The sequence below is a fragment of the Tachypleus tridentatus genome, chromosome 10 (assembly GCF_004210375.1).
Source record: "Tachypleus tridentatus isolate NWPU-2018 chromosome 10, ASM421037v1, whole genome shotgun sequence".
NCBI lineage: Eukaryota > Metazoa > Arthropoda > Merostomata > Xiphosura > Limulidae > Tachypleus > Tachypleus tridentatus.
The window spans coordinates 40142223-40162889 of NC_134834.1; the positions used below are offsets into that span (position 1 = coordinate 40142223).

The 20667-nt window shown below is 34.0% G+C and overlaps 1 protein-coding gene across 1 annotated transcript; it reads left to right on the plus strand.

Moving 5' to 3' along the window:
* The first annotated feature begins 602 nt into the window (after positions 1-602).
* Positions 603-14694, plus strand: LOC143229116 (uncharacterized). Its single transcript, XM_076460963.1, has 4 exons — positions 603-769; positions 996-1076; positions 11272-11486; positions 13971-14694. Exons 2-4 carry the CDS (start codon positions 1022-1024, stop codon positions 14457-14459), a joined length of 759 nt encoding a protein of 252 aa, XP_076317078.1. The 5' UTR covers positions 603-769; positions 996-1021; the 3' UTR covers positions 14460-14694.
* The last annotated feature ends 5973 nt before the right edge of the window (positions 14695-20667 follow it).

The window sequence follows — 20667 nt, forward strand, 5'->3', positions numbered from 1 at the left end:
TACTTTTTAAATTTTTTCAGCACCTACACAAAAATATTACGTAGATTTTAAATACAATTATGAAATAAAAAACGATGCGGAACTTTAATATCCTTTATCTATTTTGTTGTATCTTTAGCAGAACTATTAAATACTTGAATACTTAACAGTCAATAACACAATCGATAATTGTATTCTAAATACGGCTGGTATGGGTATTAAAATTTTAATTAAAATACAGCATAAAAATAACATTTGGACCTTTTCAGATCATCTTAAAGATAAGAGACAGTTTCAAACAATGGGTTTCTCATAATCAACTGATAGCTATACTTTGAGAATGAAAAATAGGGTGTCATCTAGTGATTGTGTTTTGAACTAAAGATACAAATTTTATGATAATGCATAATATTCGAGCCAAGTTAAAAATCATACAAGATCTTCAGTACATAAAAGCCTTATTGGATATTATAACAACAACTATTTGAAGAAGAAAATAAAACCTATATGTTGAAACAGAACATCTTCCTTATGATGTGTAAAAGAAACATTTCAAGGACTTTGCATTGGCCTGGAAAAATAACTCAATATCACCGACTCGCTTTTCAGAGAGATAAGGTCTCAGTTGTGTAAAATATATAACAAATCCATCTTAAGCACATGCTGACTGTACTTATCACGTCCCGAGGAATTTTTAACTTGAAATCAGTCTCGATGAGACGACTACCGCTTGTTAGTTGGTCACGTAGCAATACCAAAAACTAACTTAAAGGGATTTGTACTTCATAAGGTAATGAATATATTGTAATATTTATAACACAAAAAATAGCGTATATAATATCAACCAAAACATATCGTAAAAGAATAGTAGTTGATAAAATTCTATGTTGTCATATTTCTTCATATAAATCAAATTAAGAATAAGACATATATTAGTTGAACAACCTAAATAGTTTGTGGGTTCTTCGCTTTATATATATATTTCACAAACATACAATTATTTTTTTGTTTTCTAGGCCTGTTTTTGGCAAGTAGTGACATCATGTTCGATAAAAGTGGCACCATTAGCCTAGTTTTAATCTGGATTTCTTTAGCAGGTAAGTATTTCCAAGAGCGTAAAGATAAAATATTACTTGGCCGTTATTCAGCCAGTTTGTACCAAGTATTGATTACTTATGTTTTGAATGAATTTGATGCCAACATGTTCTAGTCATGTTTTTAAATTAGTCTTTAAAATGTTTCCTAATCTTCAATTATAATAACTTTTCGTGTAAGTTACGGCGCTAGCTAGTGTTATATGTACCATAAAATTACTGATATATAACCATTGTTTGTCTAGGAGAAGCTAACATAACTTACGATTGGAGAGGGTACGGTAGGCATGTATTACAAGGGATAATGAACTACAGAAGCTGAATTTAAATTGGGGTATTGTAATATAATAGTACCAACATGTTAATTTAGCGAATTGAACTATCCAACATGCTCTTCAGATTATTTATGTTTTAGATTTGATTTTGTAATTTAAACGATAGGAGTTGGTTTTAATGTGAGATGTTTGTGTAAAAGAACTGGGAGGTTAATTGAGTGAGATTAACCCTACAGGTTTTGTAGTTTTAAATTGTGTTTATTTATGTAGTATTGCAGACGGGTTAACGTAACAAGTTAAACAGTACAACTACACTACTACTTAAACTTGAAGTTATTTTTCATAGTGCTAACAGGTTAAATTAGTGAGTTGGAGTACACAGTTTGAAACAAAAACATCTTAACTTCAGGCTATTTATGTAATACCACTGTTAAATTAGCTATTTGAGTTATACAGTTAGGTTGTGACATAAGTTCATTTATGTAAAAGTGCTTACTGATTAATTCGGCAAGTTGAACTAAAGAAGTGGATCATAAATTGATGTTATTTGTATAACTGCTGACAGACTAACTTATCAATGTGAACTATATAGGAACATTTAAATTTGGTTTTAATTGTGTACTAATGATGACATCTTAGTTTTAAGAAGTTTAATCTTATAGTTTATTACAAGTACCTGTTAATCTGAAGTATTTAGATTATACTGGTGACAGGATAATTTAGTCCGTTGAATTACATAAGTATGTCTGAACTTTAGGTATCTATAGAATGTTGTTGAGGTATTAAATTGACGAATCAAACTTTATTAATTAATATTAATTAATTTTTGCTTCCAAAAATCATGGTTTTAATACAATTAGTTGTGTTTTATGGCATGTGCATAACTACTATCTTGACCAAAATCTTTACATATTTTGTAACAGATAGGATCCTTATTATTAAGATTGAATACAAATGCATTTAGCGTTATCAAACTGAGAAATGCATGATATATTAAAGATATACGTATGTAATTTGTATAGTAAGACTGGTTTTATGATACGATTTATTAAAACAGCAAACAATTTTAGAAAGATGTATAACTAAACATTTCACCTATCGCAACAGAACCTTATCCAAACATATATAATAACAAAATATGACATCAAATTATTATAAATAGCATCTGCAATCTTATACCAGTTGATATTAAACATTCAATACTTGGTTGGTCCTCCTCATACATTAATGACTTCTGCAAGACGATATGGTATGCTGTCGATGAAGTTCCATTGTAAATTCATCTTAACACGAAACTATGCAGTGCTGCACCTCAGCTACAGCACCTGGTTCAGGGTGGTGGTCAGCAATTTTCCGATTCAGTTCTGCCTAACGGTTCTCAATAGAATTACAATTTTGATACTTTATTGGCCGTAGCAATCTTGTAATTTCCTCCTGGTCGAAATAATCTTGTGCAATACTGTGGGCAGTGGCAATGCCACACTGGAACAGAGAATTATTGCCAATCTTGCTATAGCATATGGTAGAAATATCATCTCGACGTGGCGCTTGTATGTGACGCCATTGACGATTCCCTGAAACATGCCTCATCTGAGAAGATGACACGTTACCGCATAGAATATTAAAATCACCTTACGACCTAGCAGTAAAAACTATCAAAAATATAGACATTTTACCGGATTATATTTTGACTGATCATTATTAGAAAATACGTGTTTATAACACGTGCAGTTCGTTTGTTGACAAAATGGATCATGTATGCATGCAAGATTTGAAGTCCAAGAGGTAAATGTCACAAGTTTAGGCTTTTGTTGATAATGATTCCAGTAATCCAATGGTAAAGTATTTAAGTCTAAGAATAACTAAAATGTAAACTAAATATTTTTGAGGTTTTTAATTTTTCTTGCACAAATTCATTTGACGAGATTATTTATTTCTGTAAAAGTGAGGACGAATTTGGATATATTTTACGTGTAAGAAACTATTTTGCTATTATATCACCTAATTAAAAATATTATTTTATTTTATTGCGTAATTTAAACATTATGTGTTTATATTTGTACACTTATAACTAAATATTCTCTGAATTTAACATTTACTAATAGTAGGCCTATTTCTAGCGTAATTTAATTATTAGTCCTAAATTAAATGTAACGACGTAACGTAAGTCTTATTACTACTTCGTCTGCTGTTTCCGCCATCATTTATAATATGAATGATAAGAATTTAATAAGAGATTTAAATTCATTGTTTCCGATTTCAAGTTTACTGGGTAAGTGTTCAAGTTGAATAATTTTAATATGAAATCCGTGACAGACGTTGGCATCTTATTTTCTTCGTATCCTGTTTCAAGACTTTCATCAGCCTACTTCTTTTCTGATGTACTACTCTGAGCCTTGTATAAAGCACACTGGTGGCTATTACAACTCTCAGCTGAAAGATTATTTAATGTAAGGAAAGCTGTTCATTTTAATTCAATAGGCAGAAAAATGAATAGTTTTTGTTTATTATTCCACCTGTTCACTTTGGAAGTTATTTTGAACTGGATCTGAAATGTCTTCCACGGTACCTTTCTATCATAGTATTTTGGTTTTTCGATTGGGCAGTATTGTTGAACTAGCAAGCTAAATCCTGGAACTGGACTTGGTTGTGATATAGCTGGAGAGGTTCCAAAAGGTTCTGCAGTTACAGATGGCACAGCAGAATTGCTCAACAGGTATACACAAAATACAATCTTGGCCAAAATGTTTGCATAATTTGTAATAAATAAGAACATAACTATTGAGATGGAATGCAAATGCACTAAGCACTATCAAACAGGGATATGCATGGTATATTAAACATCTACATATGTAATATGTATGACTAGGCAAGTGCTATGGATATCATGAACGATGTATTAGAAAAGAAAACAATTTTATCAGACACCTGTAAAAATATATGAAATTCAGCATTTCACCTATCACAATTAAAGCCTTACCAAAATATGCATAGTGACAAAATTATTATAAATAGCGCGTGTAATTTTATATCAAAAATAATATATATGCTTCGTAGATTACACTAAGGCTTCTGGTAAGGTAAAAACTTACACATGATAGAACGATCATAGGCTACAGGAATTAATGAAAGGAATTTCCATATCATTACAAAGATAAAGTAGGAACAAATACCAAAGTCTTTGCCTGAAATAATTTCAGAAAATACACTTTTCATCAGTATCATTATCCACACATTATTTCATATTAGATTTTACAGAGAAGCTTTTTAAAGCAAAGGTAATTCCTATATTCCGTTTTGCTGGAACTTTGTATTCACCTGTCTCATATTTTTTCATATCTGGAGACAATTTATAATATTCCATTAACGATCAATAACCATCAATTATCATACTGTAATGTTTTCTGTAAAAAATCCAGTTAATCTACCAACGATTTTCGTCAAATAATGAACTTATTTTCCCGTTCATAATAAAAATATTTCCAGTTGAAATTTGACTCATAAATTCAATTAAGTCTTGTTTTCTTATATCAAGTTAGCTCGTTATTGTTTGTTTGTTTGTTTTTTATCTGGTTGGACTTCCTTTTCTTGACTTGATGAGAGATTTTGATTCCTTACAGGCTTAGCTGTAATGGTTAGGTTTCCCACAACCATAAATTACTTCTTTCTGATATCTTTTGAAAATTCTTATTCCATACTAGCTTTTATCATAATTCCTGACAATATGCCCTTCTTGTTAATTTCTTTAGTTCTTTTATGCTGTTGTTATGAAGATTTCTTGTTTAAATACTGCAGGATATTATATTTTTGTAACTTCCAGATGGCGTCTTTATTAGGTTGTCTGTGACTTTAATGAATTTAAATTTCATTGTCAATTGTAGAGCTTCTTTAAGAACTTACTTTACTTGTTTTCAGCCTAATTTTTATATTCTTTTCTGTTATAGCGTCTATAAATTGGTTACTTGTCAACTAATTCATCATTTTACTAGGAGTGTTCGGATGATATAAGTGGGCAAGCCTCTCTACGTCCTCCTCAACTTCAGCTAAGGTCTCTTATTTCCTCTGTATATCCTATTTTTGAAATTTTCTCTGGATACCGATGCGACGTTCTGGACTTGTTGGATAAGGTAGCCACCAGTACTTGGTAGTTGTTACGGCTCTCATCTGGAAGGGTATTAATGCTGTCAAAGCAGCAGGATGGATGGCTTGTTGTTCAATATTCAACATTATAAACTCTGGGAATTATTTCAAACTGAGCCTGATATGCCTTCCATGGTACCTTTTTATCATAATTCTTTGATTTCTTTATTAGCTGATGTTGAATCAACCAGCTGAATTCTGGAAATTGACTTGATAATGTCATGGCTGAAACAATCAAAGAAGGCTCTTCAACAACAGGTGGTATAGTAGTGGTAATAGGTGTAGACCAAATAAATACTCCTATTGTGTATTTTATATCAGATCGTGTTCCAGACTAAAACTCTTGGACTGATTAAAAAAAATAAGTGGGTGATTTAATTTTCATATTTAATAATTCACTTTCCAGATATTTCATTCTTTCTTTGATGTTCTTTTATATTTCAGTAGCGCTTTTTTTTACCCTCTTGATTTCTTTTTGTACACCTTCAATTTTATTATCACAGCTTTTCTGTACATCTTTGATATCTTTTTTCATTTTTTCAAACTTGTTATTCTAATCACTCTGTAGATTTTTAGTATCTTTATCAATCTTGTCTTCAAGCAGTCGTTTTAAATTTATACTAAAATATCTAACATATGACACCAATGTAGCAGCGTTGTCCATTCGTTGGTATATTATTTTAAATTTTATGGTGAAAATAATTCAACGTCGAAGTAACAACAATAAGTTACTTTATTCATCTTTTAACGTTTCTATAAACTTGAACACTTGTACACTGCTGTAAGTTGCTGTAAACTTACGTTACAAATGACGTTAGTTAACATAAAACAAATCGACGCATTTTCACAACGTAATTGGGATAATTGATACACCGACTGGTTTAATCTCTATCTTCAGAAAACTTTCTACAGTTCAGAACTACCTTTCAAGGGAAGTTGAAATGCGCCAAAATATTTTACGTTATATGATTAGTTTCTTAGAGGTGTGTGTAATACATTTTTCTGTATTAACTTCTTGATTTAGACCCATTGTTTCCATTCACCAACATTAGAAATATAGTTTACAACAGTTTATACGACAAACGAATTACAGAGCACGTATCTATTCACGCGCGTGCTCGCATATATGCGTATATACGATATGCATAAAGATACGATAAGTAGTAAAACCATATGTTATCGGAAAGTGACTATTCCCAGGCTTTGCCTTGTGTCTGCTCTCGAACAAACGTATACAAAACAAAGATCCAAGTTTCCTACAATCTACCTGGAACAATTATCAGCACACTCTTACAATCATTTATTTATATATTTTTTTTCAAACTAATATGTAAAGGAAACAATTAAACAGGTAAAGAATTTCCTGTCAGGTAAGTGCTTCACAAAATGTAAAATTTTATTTCACAAGTAAGGTGAATAGGGTACCAGTATGGAGGAAGATTCCCCATATTCTATATCGCATGACTCTCCTATAAAACACGTACTTTTGGAATATTTGTTTTATCTTCTGTAACATTTTAATATAAGAAGTCAAGATTTAGCGTAAAAAACTTATAACTAAGTTAAGTCTTATTGGTTGTACTTGTTTGTTTATTTTGAATTTCGCGCAAAACTATTTCTAATTTAGCAGTAAAAGACTAGAGGGAAGGCAGCTAGTCATCACCGTCCACCTTCAGCTTTTGGTTAACCAACGAATAGGCTGTCACATTATAACGTCCCAGGACTCAAAAGGAGAGCAGTTTGGTGACGGGGATTGGAACTTGCGACCCGAACACTATAACCACTAAATCAGGCTAGGTCTACCGTTAATAAGAATGTATTATGTGTACAGTGCGTGCATAAGCGACTGTTATTGATTATATATAATTATTCAAGAAATCCTGGCTTTTTGCATTAGCTCTGAAATGCCTGAATAATAAGTTACACTGTTCTACTAGAATCTTCATGATAATATGTTGATGAAGAAATGATACGAGCCTAGTTACATCTTTAAAAATATAAGAAATATGGATGTAAGTAGTTTAATCTGTGATATATACAACAAATGCCGTGAATTAGAGAACACAAATTTCGGCCCTCAATTCTCCAACTTGCAGTTTCACTGATATTAAATAATCAGAAAGCCAAAATTTTGAACCTGTTTAATCACTAGTGTTGATACGAATTGAATATTAAAAACACAGGAACATCTTGATCAGGAACATCAGGATAATTAATAATCGGCAGCACTCAATCATTAAGTATTATGATAAAACATGAAACACAGGAATATCTCGTGATAACTAGTAATCCACAGTGCTTAATCGCTAGGGATGATACGAAAAACATAATCAATAAAACGTAGTTTGATTATGATATAAAAAACGTATTCGGATTTTTTTATTAACTTAGAAACACTAAAATAAATTAAAATTATTTTCAGGTTGTCACAGTAATTTATAAATTATTTTGAATGAATCCTACTTTAATTTAGTTGTTTATTTTCTTATTATGCACAAATCTACACCAAAGGTATCGAAAGTCGGTTTCTAATAGCATAAATCCGCAGACACTGTGCAACTTGGGGGGAGGGTCATTTAAGTTGTTAATTAGGTTATATTAATTTGTTGGCTTGCTAAAATTAGCACAAAAGTTAAATATTTTCTTAACTTTGAGAGAAACTTTTAATCTCACTTTTCTTGTTAAAAATAAGTAAACTTCTGTGATTTAATTTGCCTGTATTAAGATTTAATAAGACAGTATTGGCTGTGGTGATATAATTACACTTGACAAGTCGTTTTTATGAGCACGACTGTGTAGCACTTCGATCTGATGACGTATTATCTTGTACATCTGCTAACACAAACGTTTTTTACTAGTGTTAGTTTATAGTCAGACTTTACTCAGAACTTAGTAGAACAGACGAGCTGTACAGACCTAGTACTCTTTGTTTCTATGCATTTTTCAATAACTGGTTTATAAATCATTTCTTTGTATATGCTAAACCACATTACAAAGATGATGACGGGCTAATAAATCAGGACTATGTTTCAAAATGTATGTTTGACAGGTTTTTTAAGGCCAGATTATTTGCAGTAGATGTCTGCAACTTGTTAGCGATAAATTTTAACAATAAGACACAGCACAAAATCCACTTGTTTTATAATAATATATTCAAAACAAGTGAAGTGTATGTACAAAATTTCGTTACTCTATTGATTATCATAGTTGTATCAAGAACTTTAAACGATTATCTATTTTTCGTGTTCACATAGGCGGGTTGCGTTATTTTAGAACATGCTTTTACAAGACAAGTTATTCTACTATATCTCTGTTATTACAATAGAAGCTGTGAAACTCCCTTTAAAAATCGCCCATTACATCCAAAATGACACACAGTCTAACTTTATTTTTATTTTCTCTTTCAATAACTTAGTTTTCCTCTATGTTTCTGCACGTATTTATAACATGCGACAGAAAAATCTAGAACTTTCTAGTCTTCTAGTAATATTAAATATTAAGCATAACGAGAAACAGTTAGAATCTTCGAATAAAATGACGTCAACAATATCACAAAACCCAAATTAAAAACATAAAGAAACTTGTCACGGCTATAGCTTTTAAAATAACTAACGTTTAACGCTCCTGTTATGAAAACGAAATATTCATTAACTATTGAATTAGTAAATAATAACTCTTAAGTTAAACAGTTTACTTCCTATAGGATATAGTCTGCACAGCACAGTACATATTTTAAAACTATGCACAATAGAATAGGACATATTTTTTGATAATTCTGAATAATACATTATGGTACGTATTTAATAAAATCATTGTAAAGTAACCTACATTTTAAAAGATCTGTACTGTACATCGTGGTATATATATATACAGTTACGTGAAAAAGTTAGGACACCCTATGAAAGCCTGTGTATTTTAAACCTCAGACATTTAGTTTGGTGTGCTCCTGACTGTTGAAGTGAGAGTGAACACCATGGTGATAGCAAAAGAGCTGTCTGAGGCATTGAAAAAGAAAATTATAACAGCTTATGAGTCTGGTAAGGGATTTAAAAAGATCCCAAAAGATTTTGAAATCAGCCATTCCACTGTCTGGAAAATAATCAACAAGTGGAGGGCTTTCAAAACAACTGCCAACATGCCCAGGTCTGGTCGTCCAAGCAAGTTCACCCCGAGAGCAGACCACAAGATGCTAAAAGAGGTCTCCAAACACCCTAACATGTCATCACGGGACCTACAGCAGGCTCTGGCTACTGTTGATGTGAAAGTGCATGCCTCTACAATCAGAAAGAGACTGCACAACTTTAACTTGCATGGGAGGTGTGCAAGGAGAAAACCTTTTGCTCTCTAAGAGAAACATCAAGGCCAGACTGAAGTTTGCCAGAGAGAATGTAGACAAAGACCAGGACTTCTGGAATGATGTTCTTTGCACAGATGAGTCCAAAACTGAATCATTTGGACACCAGAACAGAGGACATGTTTGGCGTAAACCAAATACAGCATTCCAGGAAAAGAACCTCATACCAACTGTGAAGCATGGAGGTGGAAGTGTCATGGTTTGGGGCTGCTTTGCTGCAGCAGGACCTGGACAGTTCCTGCTGCATAGAATCCACCATGAATGCTACTGTGTATCAGAGGGTACTTGAGGATCATGTGAGACTATCTGTACGAAAATTAAAGCTGAAGCGGAACTGGACCCTGCAACACGACAATGACCCAAAACATACCAGTAAATCCACCAAGGACTGGCTGAAAACTAAGAAATGGAGAGTCCTGGAATGGCCGAGTCAGAGCCCAGATCTTCATCCCATTGAGATGCTGTGGAGTGACTTGAAACGGGCTGTACATGCAAGAAACCCCTCAAACATCTCACAGCTGAAAGAATTCTGCATTGAGGAGTGGGACAAACTTTCTTCAGACCAATGTAAGAGACTGGTAGATGGCTACAAGAAGCGTCTCACTGCAGTTATTTCTGCCAAAGGGGGTAACACTAGCTATTAGGGGGTAGGGTGTCCTAACTTTTTCCTCAGTTAGAATGTGCATTTTTGTAGAATTACATTTACAGAAGATCTTGAAAAGTCTTTTCTTCAGTTTTAATTGTTTAGTTATGTTCCTATAATCTCGCAGTATTGTTGAAATTGAGATTAAATATGTATATATCCAAAAATGTTACAAAATACACAGGCTTTCATGGGGTGTCTTAACTTTTTCACATGACTGTATATACATATCAGTGATTCTGTAATTATGGACATTAAATTAACTACAAAGCTCATTAAGCTACATGTAAAAAGAACTGTATATTATAGCAAGGTACATTTAAAAATTCATAGACTATACATATATATAATATGTGATGCAGTAAAGTACTGAACATCTGTAATAGCTCTATACATTACAGTATGCTACATATATAATAATTATTTACAGTACAGTACAACTGAAAAGAACTCAATATTGTACTTAAGTATAAAATGGCAAATGCGTTTGTTTGTTTTTGAATAACTTTTATCATTGTTTAACTAAATGCATTACTTACATTCTTATTCTGAACAACAGAGAGAAACTCTATGATATGCCTTACCAAATCATTATGTTTACTGTAATTACACTAGGTAATTCTTGCAAACTCTCCTACTCCCGTAATTAGGAGAGTGGTTTAGTGTCAAAATTTGTCGTTTCACAATGAAATAATTAAATGTAAAGACATAATAAAGTATAAATGCAGAAATTCAGCATTCAAGTTTATTATATACGCTTTTATATGCCTCTGTTCTCATATATAGCATTAATTATATCAAGTACGTGTAATGAAGTAGGAACGTTAAATAGCAGAGGAGACCCTGCATTCGAAGCTTTCCTTCTAAAAGCTTTAGAAGTGTTTAGAGAAAAAATGAAAGACGGCTTAGGGCCAATTCCTCCACTGGATCCGTTGCTTCTAAGTAACTTGAAAATAAATGTAGCTGACGATATTATAAAGATGGATCTAACATTTCATGAGGTATGAAAACTTTAATGTTTGTCTCTTAATGTTCACTGATATATTCATAACCAAGATGTGTATTTTCAAACATGTAAAACTAAAATGATTGAAAACTGTGGATGTTTTGCTGATAGTCCATCTCGATGGTTAGTGGTAGGTTTAGACTATCACTCACTGTCCTCGGACGATTATAGGTATAGTAACAATCTTAAATTATAAAAAAAAAATTTTAAATAAAGACCTGTATAGAGTATAAGATACATAAAGGCAAAGCAGTTGGTCCAGACGACATACCCATTGAACTTTTATTAGCCCTAAAAGAAGTGGGAATCCAGGAAGTGACAAAACTACTGAACACTATTTATGATACGGGTGAAATACCGGAAGACTTTAAAAAATCAGTCTTTACTGCATTGCCGAAAAAGCCCGGAACAACTGACTGTGAACAGCACAGGATAATTAGTCTAATGAGTCATCTTACCAAGGTTCTTTTAAGAGTGCTCATGTCTAAAATGATGAATAAGATAAGACCAGAGATTTCTGATGCTCAGTTTGGATATATAGCCGATAAAGGCACTAGAAATGCAATTTTCGCTCTAAACATGCTCATGCAAAGATCACTGGAAGTACAAAAGGATTTATATCTATGTTTTATCGATTATTCTAAAGCCTTTGACAAAGTGAGATATGGTGACCTATTCGACATGTTGTCAGACCTGAACATCGATGCTAAAGATCTAAGAATCCTTAGAAACCTTTACTGACAGCAAATGGCAGCTATCAAAATTGAAAATGAATTGAGTGAATATAGACCAACTGAAAGAGGGGTGAGGCAGGGATGTGTATTTTCACCAGATCTTTTTTAACTTATACAGTGAAATAATCCTACGAAACATCAATGAACATCAGGGAGTCAAAGTAGGCGGATGCAATATCAACAACTTGCGCTACGCTGATGACACAGTCCTCATTGCGGACTCCGAACGAAATCTACAGACTCTCCTCACAACAACAGTAGACGAGAGTGAAGAAAAAAGGCTTGCAGTTAAACGCAAAGAAAACAGAGTGCATGGTTATCTCAAAACAATCAATTACACCCACATGTAGCATAACCGGCAAGGACGTGAGAATAAAACAAGTCGAAAGCTTCAAATATCTTGGATATACTATAACATCAAATGCAAAGAGTGACACAGAAATAAAGAAAAGAATTGCAATGTCCAAGGATACTTTCAATAAAATGAAGTCCATATTCACAAACAGGAACATAACAAATGTCACTAAAATTAACACCTTGAAATCATATGTATGGTCTGTTTTCTTATATGGCTGTGAGAGCTGGACACTGAACAAAGATACAGAGAAGAGATTAGAAGCTGCTGAAATGTTGTTCCTTAGAAGGATGCTAAAAATATCATGGACTGAAAGAAAAACAAATGTAGAAGTCATGGAACTGGCAGGATACAAAAGGTCCCTCATGAAAACTATAAGAAAGAGACAAATGGAATTTCTAGGACACATCTGTAGGAAGAATGGGATAGAGAAACAGATGCTATGTGGAAAAATAGAAGGGAGGAAAAGCAGAGGGTGTCAAAGAACTAAATATATCGACAGCCTCAATAACTATGTCACCAAGAACTCAATGAGCAACATCGAGTTGATAAGGAGGATTGACAACAGAGAAGTCTGGCATGCCATGGTCGTCGATGTCTGCCGCAGATTTGACACATGAAGAAGAATATAGAGTATAATGAAAACATCCAACCATCGTGCAGTAGATACAATTTCTAAGTTCTTAAACACGTGTAAGCGTAATGCAAATAAACATTTTAAATTAGTATTATATTACCTTCCTGTATAATACGATGAAATGTTTGCATGAGTATATTGAAGTTCATCGTTAGAGACATAACCAGAGAGACTGGATATCCTCAACGATTTTTAGATGATATCACTAAATTTATCCTTTTGAAGTGGTATCTTATGTATGTATATAATTATATGTTTGTAGCTTGCTGGGACAATTCATTTTTATTGTTTATATCTGGCTCATGGTGCTGAAAGTTTTGCCAATTTTTCAGATAATTATGATTCATTTACTTTGTAGTTTCATTTTTATAAGTATGTGTAAGAACAATTTACATATAAATGTGTGATATATATATATATATATATATATAATACGCGTGTATATATATACGTTCAACAAAGCGAAATAAAAGTACGCAAACGTTTTAACAATTTGTTTCTAGAAAAAATAGGTGAACTAGCACAGGAAATGTAAAAGTAGTATGCTTATCTTTGTGCATTTTATGCCTTGTGCTTATTGCTATGCAAAAGTACTAACTTAAACTGTTAAAATCATTCCTATATTTTATTTATGATAAAATAATACAACAGTGAATGTGAGGCGTGAGAAAGGAATGATAAACGTCTCATTCATTCCCCAAACTTTACCAGATTTCTTTGAAAATGTTTATACTTCTTTGTGCCTGTTTTCAGGTTAACATCAAAGGTCTCTCCAGCTTCAAAATCACAGATGTCAAGTCAAATCTGGTATCATTCAACACCAAGATAAGCTTCACCATACCGAAAGTTTTGGTAACTGGGACGTACTCTTTAGATGGTCTTATCATCAACATTTTCCCTCTATCTGGTAAAGGGAAATATCAGATAGAAGGTGATGACATCACCTTTACGTTTTTTGGTCGATTGTTTTTCAGTTTGGATGACATTAAGCTATCGTCTTTGTTACTTGATCACCTTGAGTGGAAGAACGTTCGTGTGGTAGAACTTGCTGATTTTCTTGGTGGAGGTATATTTGCTGAAAAGATCGCAGAAGTACTACCAACTGTGGGAAAGGGAATGTTTGAGAGGTTTCAACCGAAACTAGCTGAACTAACCAATACTTTGTTGTTAAACGTTTTAAATCATGAATTGAGAAGACCTGAAGTTCGAGAAATCATAAAAGACTTTATCCCAACCGTTTGAAATACACTGAAAAACATCGCAATAATATGCATATAAATCTACCAAAATACCTATTTTCTTAAGACAAGACAAATGTGGAACTCACGGTATAAAGTTTTGTTCTATTAGATAGATGTTTTAAGTCGGCCAACTTACACATCCAGGTTTAATCTGTAGTTTATAGTCAAATTCTGTTTTTAATTTCGCTTTAACGTGAAAAGAGGTTATTATATTAATAAAACTTTACTCAACCCGAGCTTCAGTGTTTCATTTTTTTAAACAAAATTATCATAGAGAAATATAACACAGCAGCAACACGGATATAAGTACTATACACAGTGTAGCTTTACACCATGCGGAAGAAGAGAAGTCACATAAAATGTGGCGTTACTTTAACTACTATTATCCAATTGTCAATGAGTCAGATATAAGTACCACGTGCAAATTTGAGCACTTTACATTTATCTTGTGGATTTTAATAAAGGACCATAGTGTAGTAAGAAACGATACTCAAATGATCCCATCATGATTAACCACTTCATGTTTTGTCTGCAAAAATAAAACAATTGAGTTGTGTGGTCAATAGGCATATGGTATGAAACATATACACTGAAAGTAAATCGAGTTCTTTGAAATGTTCACGATGTATTTACTTCTAATTTTTTCAGGTTATATGGATTTTTTTAATTACTATACCCACGGGCCAGCGATAAGTTTCCTTACATTGGCTAAAATCCTGGGTTTGATTCCTTTTCAAAGAACATAATGCAGATAGCCCATCCTGTAGATTTGTGCTAGAACATTCAACTATCAAATGAGGCACACCTGACATATTAGGAAAACAAAGTATCAACAACATTACAAGGAAAACGTAGCACTACAGTCGTATTTTAGTCAAGTGGACCAATGGTAACTCTAAAAGCCTCTAACGCCCAAAACCGGGTTTCTATACCTCTTGTGAGCAAAGCACAGATAATCCATTGTATAGGTTTTTGCTTAACTGTAAATAAAGTCAAGACTACTGTATCCTTGCCAGCCAAATGTGTTGTGTTGGGCGAAAGACCTAGTTTTCACTGTATGTAACAGTAATAGTGCGGTTGGCATATTACTATATTCTTCTTTATTTTCATTTATAATTACTATAGGCCGTTCTGTCGAACTGCTGATATAACAAGGAGTTTCCATACATCACTTCATATTTTTATAAAGGTACTGTTGAGGACTGAGTCCATGCCCTTTGATGAGAATGTCAATATATGTGTGACGCTGTCTACGTACTTGTTTAATATGGAATTTTGTGTTTGAAAATGTTAGGTTCAAAGTTAAAACTGGTCGGTATTTGGTGTGTGTATGTATTTTGTTATAGGAAAGCAACATAGGGCGGTCTGCTGTGTCCATCTAGGGGATTCGAACTCCTGATTTTAGGGTTGTAAATCCGAAGGCTTACTGCTGTCTCAGCGAGGGACCTGCATTTGGTGATACTATTCAATACGCACTGAAATATAAATAAAGCCATTACTGACAAGAACATGACAGATAAAGTATCTGCCTATAATGTTTGTAGAAATAATTGCACACCAATAATAGATTACAACTTCTGTTGAAGGTTGAGCATTTTTTAGAGCTGAAATATTTTTTGTGTATTGCAGTTATTGTATTACAAATAGTCAGGACGTGTAAAGCTGCTAGAATTTGGACTTGTTGAAAAAGGATTGCACGTTTAGACTGTTTATTCAACACAGCTGAAAAAGAAAGATTAGAATGTTTCAGTGCTACTTGGTAATGTAATACAGCACAGAAAATAAAAAAAAAAAGAAATTTTGAATACACGCGGCTTAAATCCGGCTCCTTCACTAATAGACAGAAAGTCGCATAAAAACTGTCAAAAAGAATGTAATTCTACCTAGCACAGGCAGACAGGTAGTCACGTTATATTAATTGTGAATTGTTCGTTCCCTACCTCCATAAAAAGAAACAGTGTCATAAAAACTATAAAAGAAGAGTCTCTCTTTCCCATGAATACATAGACACTGTCATGATAGTTTGTCTCACAACACTTATTCCTTACCTACACAGAAAGAAACAGATGGTAATCCATATGAAAGCTATCATTGCCAGTCTGACATTCCCATGTAGAGATGAATGGAATGTCATTTGGACTTAACTGACAACAATAATTATTCCCCTCTCTCTCTATATATATATACATACACCACATGGCCAAAAGTATGTGGACACCCCTTCCAATTAGTGGGTTCCGCAATTTCAGCCCCACCAATTGTTAACAGGTGCATAAAATCAAGCATACAGCCATTCAATCTCTATAGACAAACACTGGCAGTAAAATGGATCGTTTTTTTAGTTTTTGAATTTCGCGCAAAGCTACACGAGAGTTATCTGCGCTAGCCGTCCGTAATTTACCAGTGTAAGACTAGAGGGAAGACAGCTAGTCATCACCGTCAACTCTTGAGCTACTCTTTTACCAACGAATAGGGGGATTGACCATCACATTATAACACCCCCACGGCTGAAAGGGCGAGCATGTTTGGTGTGACAGGGATTCGAACCTGCGACCCTCGGATTACGAGTCGAGTGCCTTAACCACATGGATACGCTGGGCCAGAATGGGTCGTACTGAAGAGTTCTGTGACTTTCAACGTGGCACTGTCATCGGATGCTACCTTTCCAACAAGTCAGTTCGTCAAATTTCTGACCTACTAGAGCTGTCCTGGTCAACTTTAAGTGTTGTTATTGTGAAGTAGAAGTGTTTAGAAGCAACAACAGCTCAGCCACGAAGTGGTAAGCCACACAAACTCACATAACGGAACCGCCGAGTGCTGAAGCGCGAAACGCGTAAAAATCGTCTGCTCACAGTTGCAACACTCACTACCAAGTTTCAAACTGCCTCTGGAAGCAAAGTTAGCACAAGAACTGTTCATTGGGAGCTTCATAAAATGGGCTTCCATGGCTAAGATCACCGTGCACAATGCCAAGCGTTGGCTGGAGTGGTATAAAGCATACTGACATTGGACTCTGGAGCAGTGGAAACGTGTTCTCTGGAGTGATGAATCAGGTGGATGTCAGGAGAACGCTACTTGCCTGAATGCGTAGTGCCAACTGTACAGTTTTGTAGAGGAGTAGTAATGGTCTGGGGCTGTTTTTTCATGGTTTGGGCTAGACTCTTTAGTTTCAGTGAAGGGAAATCTTAATGCTACAGCATACAATGACATTATAGAGAATTGTATGCTTCCAACTTTGTGGGAACAGTTTGGGGAAGGCCCTTTTTTGTTTCAGCATGACAATGCCCCCGTGCACAAAGCGAGGTTCATAAAGACATGGTTTACCGAGGTTGGTGTGGAAGATCTTGACTGGCCTGAACAGAGCTCTGACTTCAACCCAAACGAACACCTTTGGGATGAATTGGAACGTTTACTGCGAGCCACGCCTTCTTGCCCGACATCAGTGCCCGACCTCACTAATGCTCTTGTAGCTGAATAGGAGCGAATCCCTGCAACCATGTTCTAAAATCTAGTGAAAAGCCTCCCCAGAACAGTGGAGGCTGTTATAGCAACAAACGGGGAACCAACTCCATATTAATGCCCATGGTTTTGGAATGAGATGTTCAACAAGCACATATGGGTGTGATGGTCGGGTGTCTACGTACTTTGGCTATGTAGTGTATAGATATACAGAGAGAAGCAGACAGGAAGACACGTACAAGTGACAAAATAGAGTTGGCTTATCATGTACAAACATAGACAGAAGGTAAACTGTTAGCTTCTTTGACATCAGCTATTTCCTACATACACACAGGGGAACAGAGAAAATGATTCATATTACTGACCGTACATGTTTACCTCTTCTTTTCTTAACGTATACAGACAAAAGTATCGTGGTAAACCATCTTTCAAACACTGATAGAAAATAATGTTAGCTTGACATACAACAGTCCATTTCCTACTCATCCAGAAAAAACCGGAAGTACTCATGAGAATGATTTTACAGAATTGAATTGTTTCCCTGTCCTTACATTTATAAACAGGAGCACACTTCTTACTGACTGACAACAACTTTTTTCCTGTTTAAAAAAATAAATAGAAAGAAGGACTCATATATGTGAAGAAATACATTGGTAATGGTCCCTACACAAATAGAAGGTCATATTATGTTGCTTAATCAAATATATTTTAAACCTATTTAGAGAGAAACATATGGAGAAACACGTAGAAACTACCAATAACATTTGACTTTCCCATGCACATATCGACAAATTGTCATATTAACTAGTCTGATAAAAGCACATTTCTTACGAACACAGGAAATAATAAACGGAAAAACTCATTAGTGACCTACGTAGGTGACTCATTCCCTACATATATACATTAAAGGTCATGTTAACTCGAATGGCCACAGTCCATTCCCCACTTCTACAGAAACAGATCAAAAACCAAATAAGATCTAATATCAAACGTGTGAATTTCTGATATACAGATATAAGGTTATACTAAGTTGACAAACAAGGCTATATCTCCTTTTATACAGAGAGGAACAGAAAGAGATATATAAGAGTTATCGAGAAAAGGAATTTTCTTTTGCACAAAGACAATATTTATGTTAGGTTGATAAACAACACTATATTTCCTTCTACACAGAGAAGAGCAAATGGAAAGATACATAAGAGCTACTAATAATAATTTATCTCTCCCATACACAGATTATGCTAGCCTTTCTGACAACAGTTCATTCTCTACCTACAAAGACTGAAAGAAAACGGAATTCATATGAGTGATCGTAAATAGTCTATAGGAAGAACACATTAGATAGATTAACAGTAATTAAATTTTCATTTGCAGATAGAAACAAACATTAGTACTTATACGAGTGAGTGTGCACAGTTGACTCATAAATTGCACATATAAACAGAAAGTCGTGTTTTCTAGACTGAGAACAGTTCAATTCCTAATATATATGCAAAAACGGCTCGTTTGGGTTGAGAAAATATTTTACATAGAAGAGCGAACAACGTTTCGACCTTCTTCGGTTATCGTCAGGTTCACGAAGAAGGTCGAAACGTTGTTCGCTCTTCTATGTAAAATATTTTCTCAACCCAAACGAGCCGTTTTTGCATATATATTTCTCTACAAGTGGGTTTTCTCGACATCACTGATTATTAGTTCATTTCCTGTTTACGCGAAAGAAAACAGACAAAAGGTTTCATACGAGTGAAAACATACCATATTGTGAAAAAGTATCGAACAAAGTAAAAAATTAGATGTCAAGCTACTTTCAAAGAAACAAGTAAAAGTAAATTACAGGTGAAACCTTTAAATTTTATTAATCCTCGTATTTAATAGAACAGAAACTCAGTGGAAATGAAAACAGTTAATATGTTGTGTGTCTCCTTTTGCTTTAAAAACTGGACAGTCTTTCAGGCATTGTTGTAATATATTTAAACAAAATGTTCTTTTGGATTTTACTTGAAATGTTTCAAATATCTCCAAAAACATTTCCAAACCATCATGCTCTCTCCTCTATCCTTTATGATAGGTATTATGCTTTATGTATCTATGACATTTCGTCCACCGGACATATAACCTACGCTTTGAACCAAATATTTCAAACTTCGACTTATCCGTCCATAACACTCTTTTCCAATAATCAATAATCTAGTTTACGTATTGTTTAGCACACTTCAGTTTCTTGACAATATTTGGAGATCAAAGTAAAGGTTTTTTTAACTACTACACGACTAAACATTCCATTATTTTTTGTTGTTGTTAAGTCTTTTTGATACTGTAGAGCTGGACACTTTTCTGTCATTTAGTACATGGTCGTTTATCTCATGCTTGAGATCAGTGGCAGTCTTCTTTCTATCCCGAAGACTGAATAAACGAAAATACTTAACATTGCTATGATTTAGTTTTTAGGTATTCTGCCTCCTCCTTTCCCATCTTTTTCAAATTTACCTATCTGTCACACGATCTGGGATGTACTTGACAGTGTTTGGGAAGCATTTCATGTCTGCAGCAATTTGTCAGAGTCCAATCAACATCACGTAAAGTTTTTATGTGAACTATCCTTTGTACTGACAGTTCTCTACGTTCTTTTTTGGGTCGTGGCATGACAATAAAACTTATACCGGTACCATATGCTCGCTCCTTGCCAGCTGATTTCTATATGGTTAAGGCACTACATGGGGTACTATAACAATTATTTCAGACCCTAAATT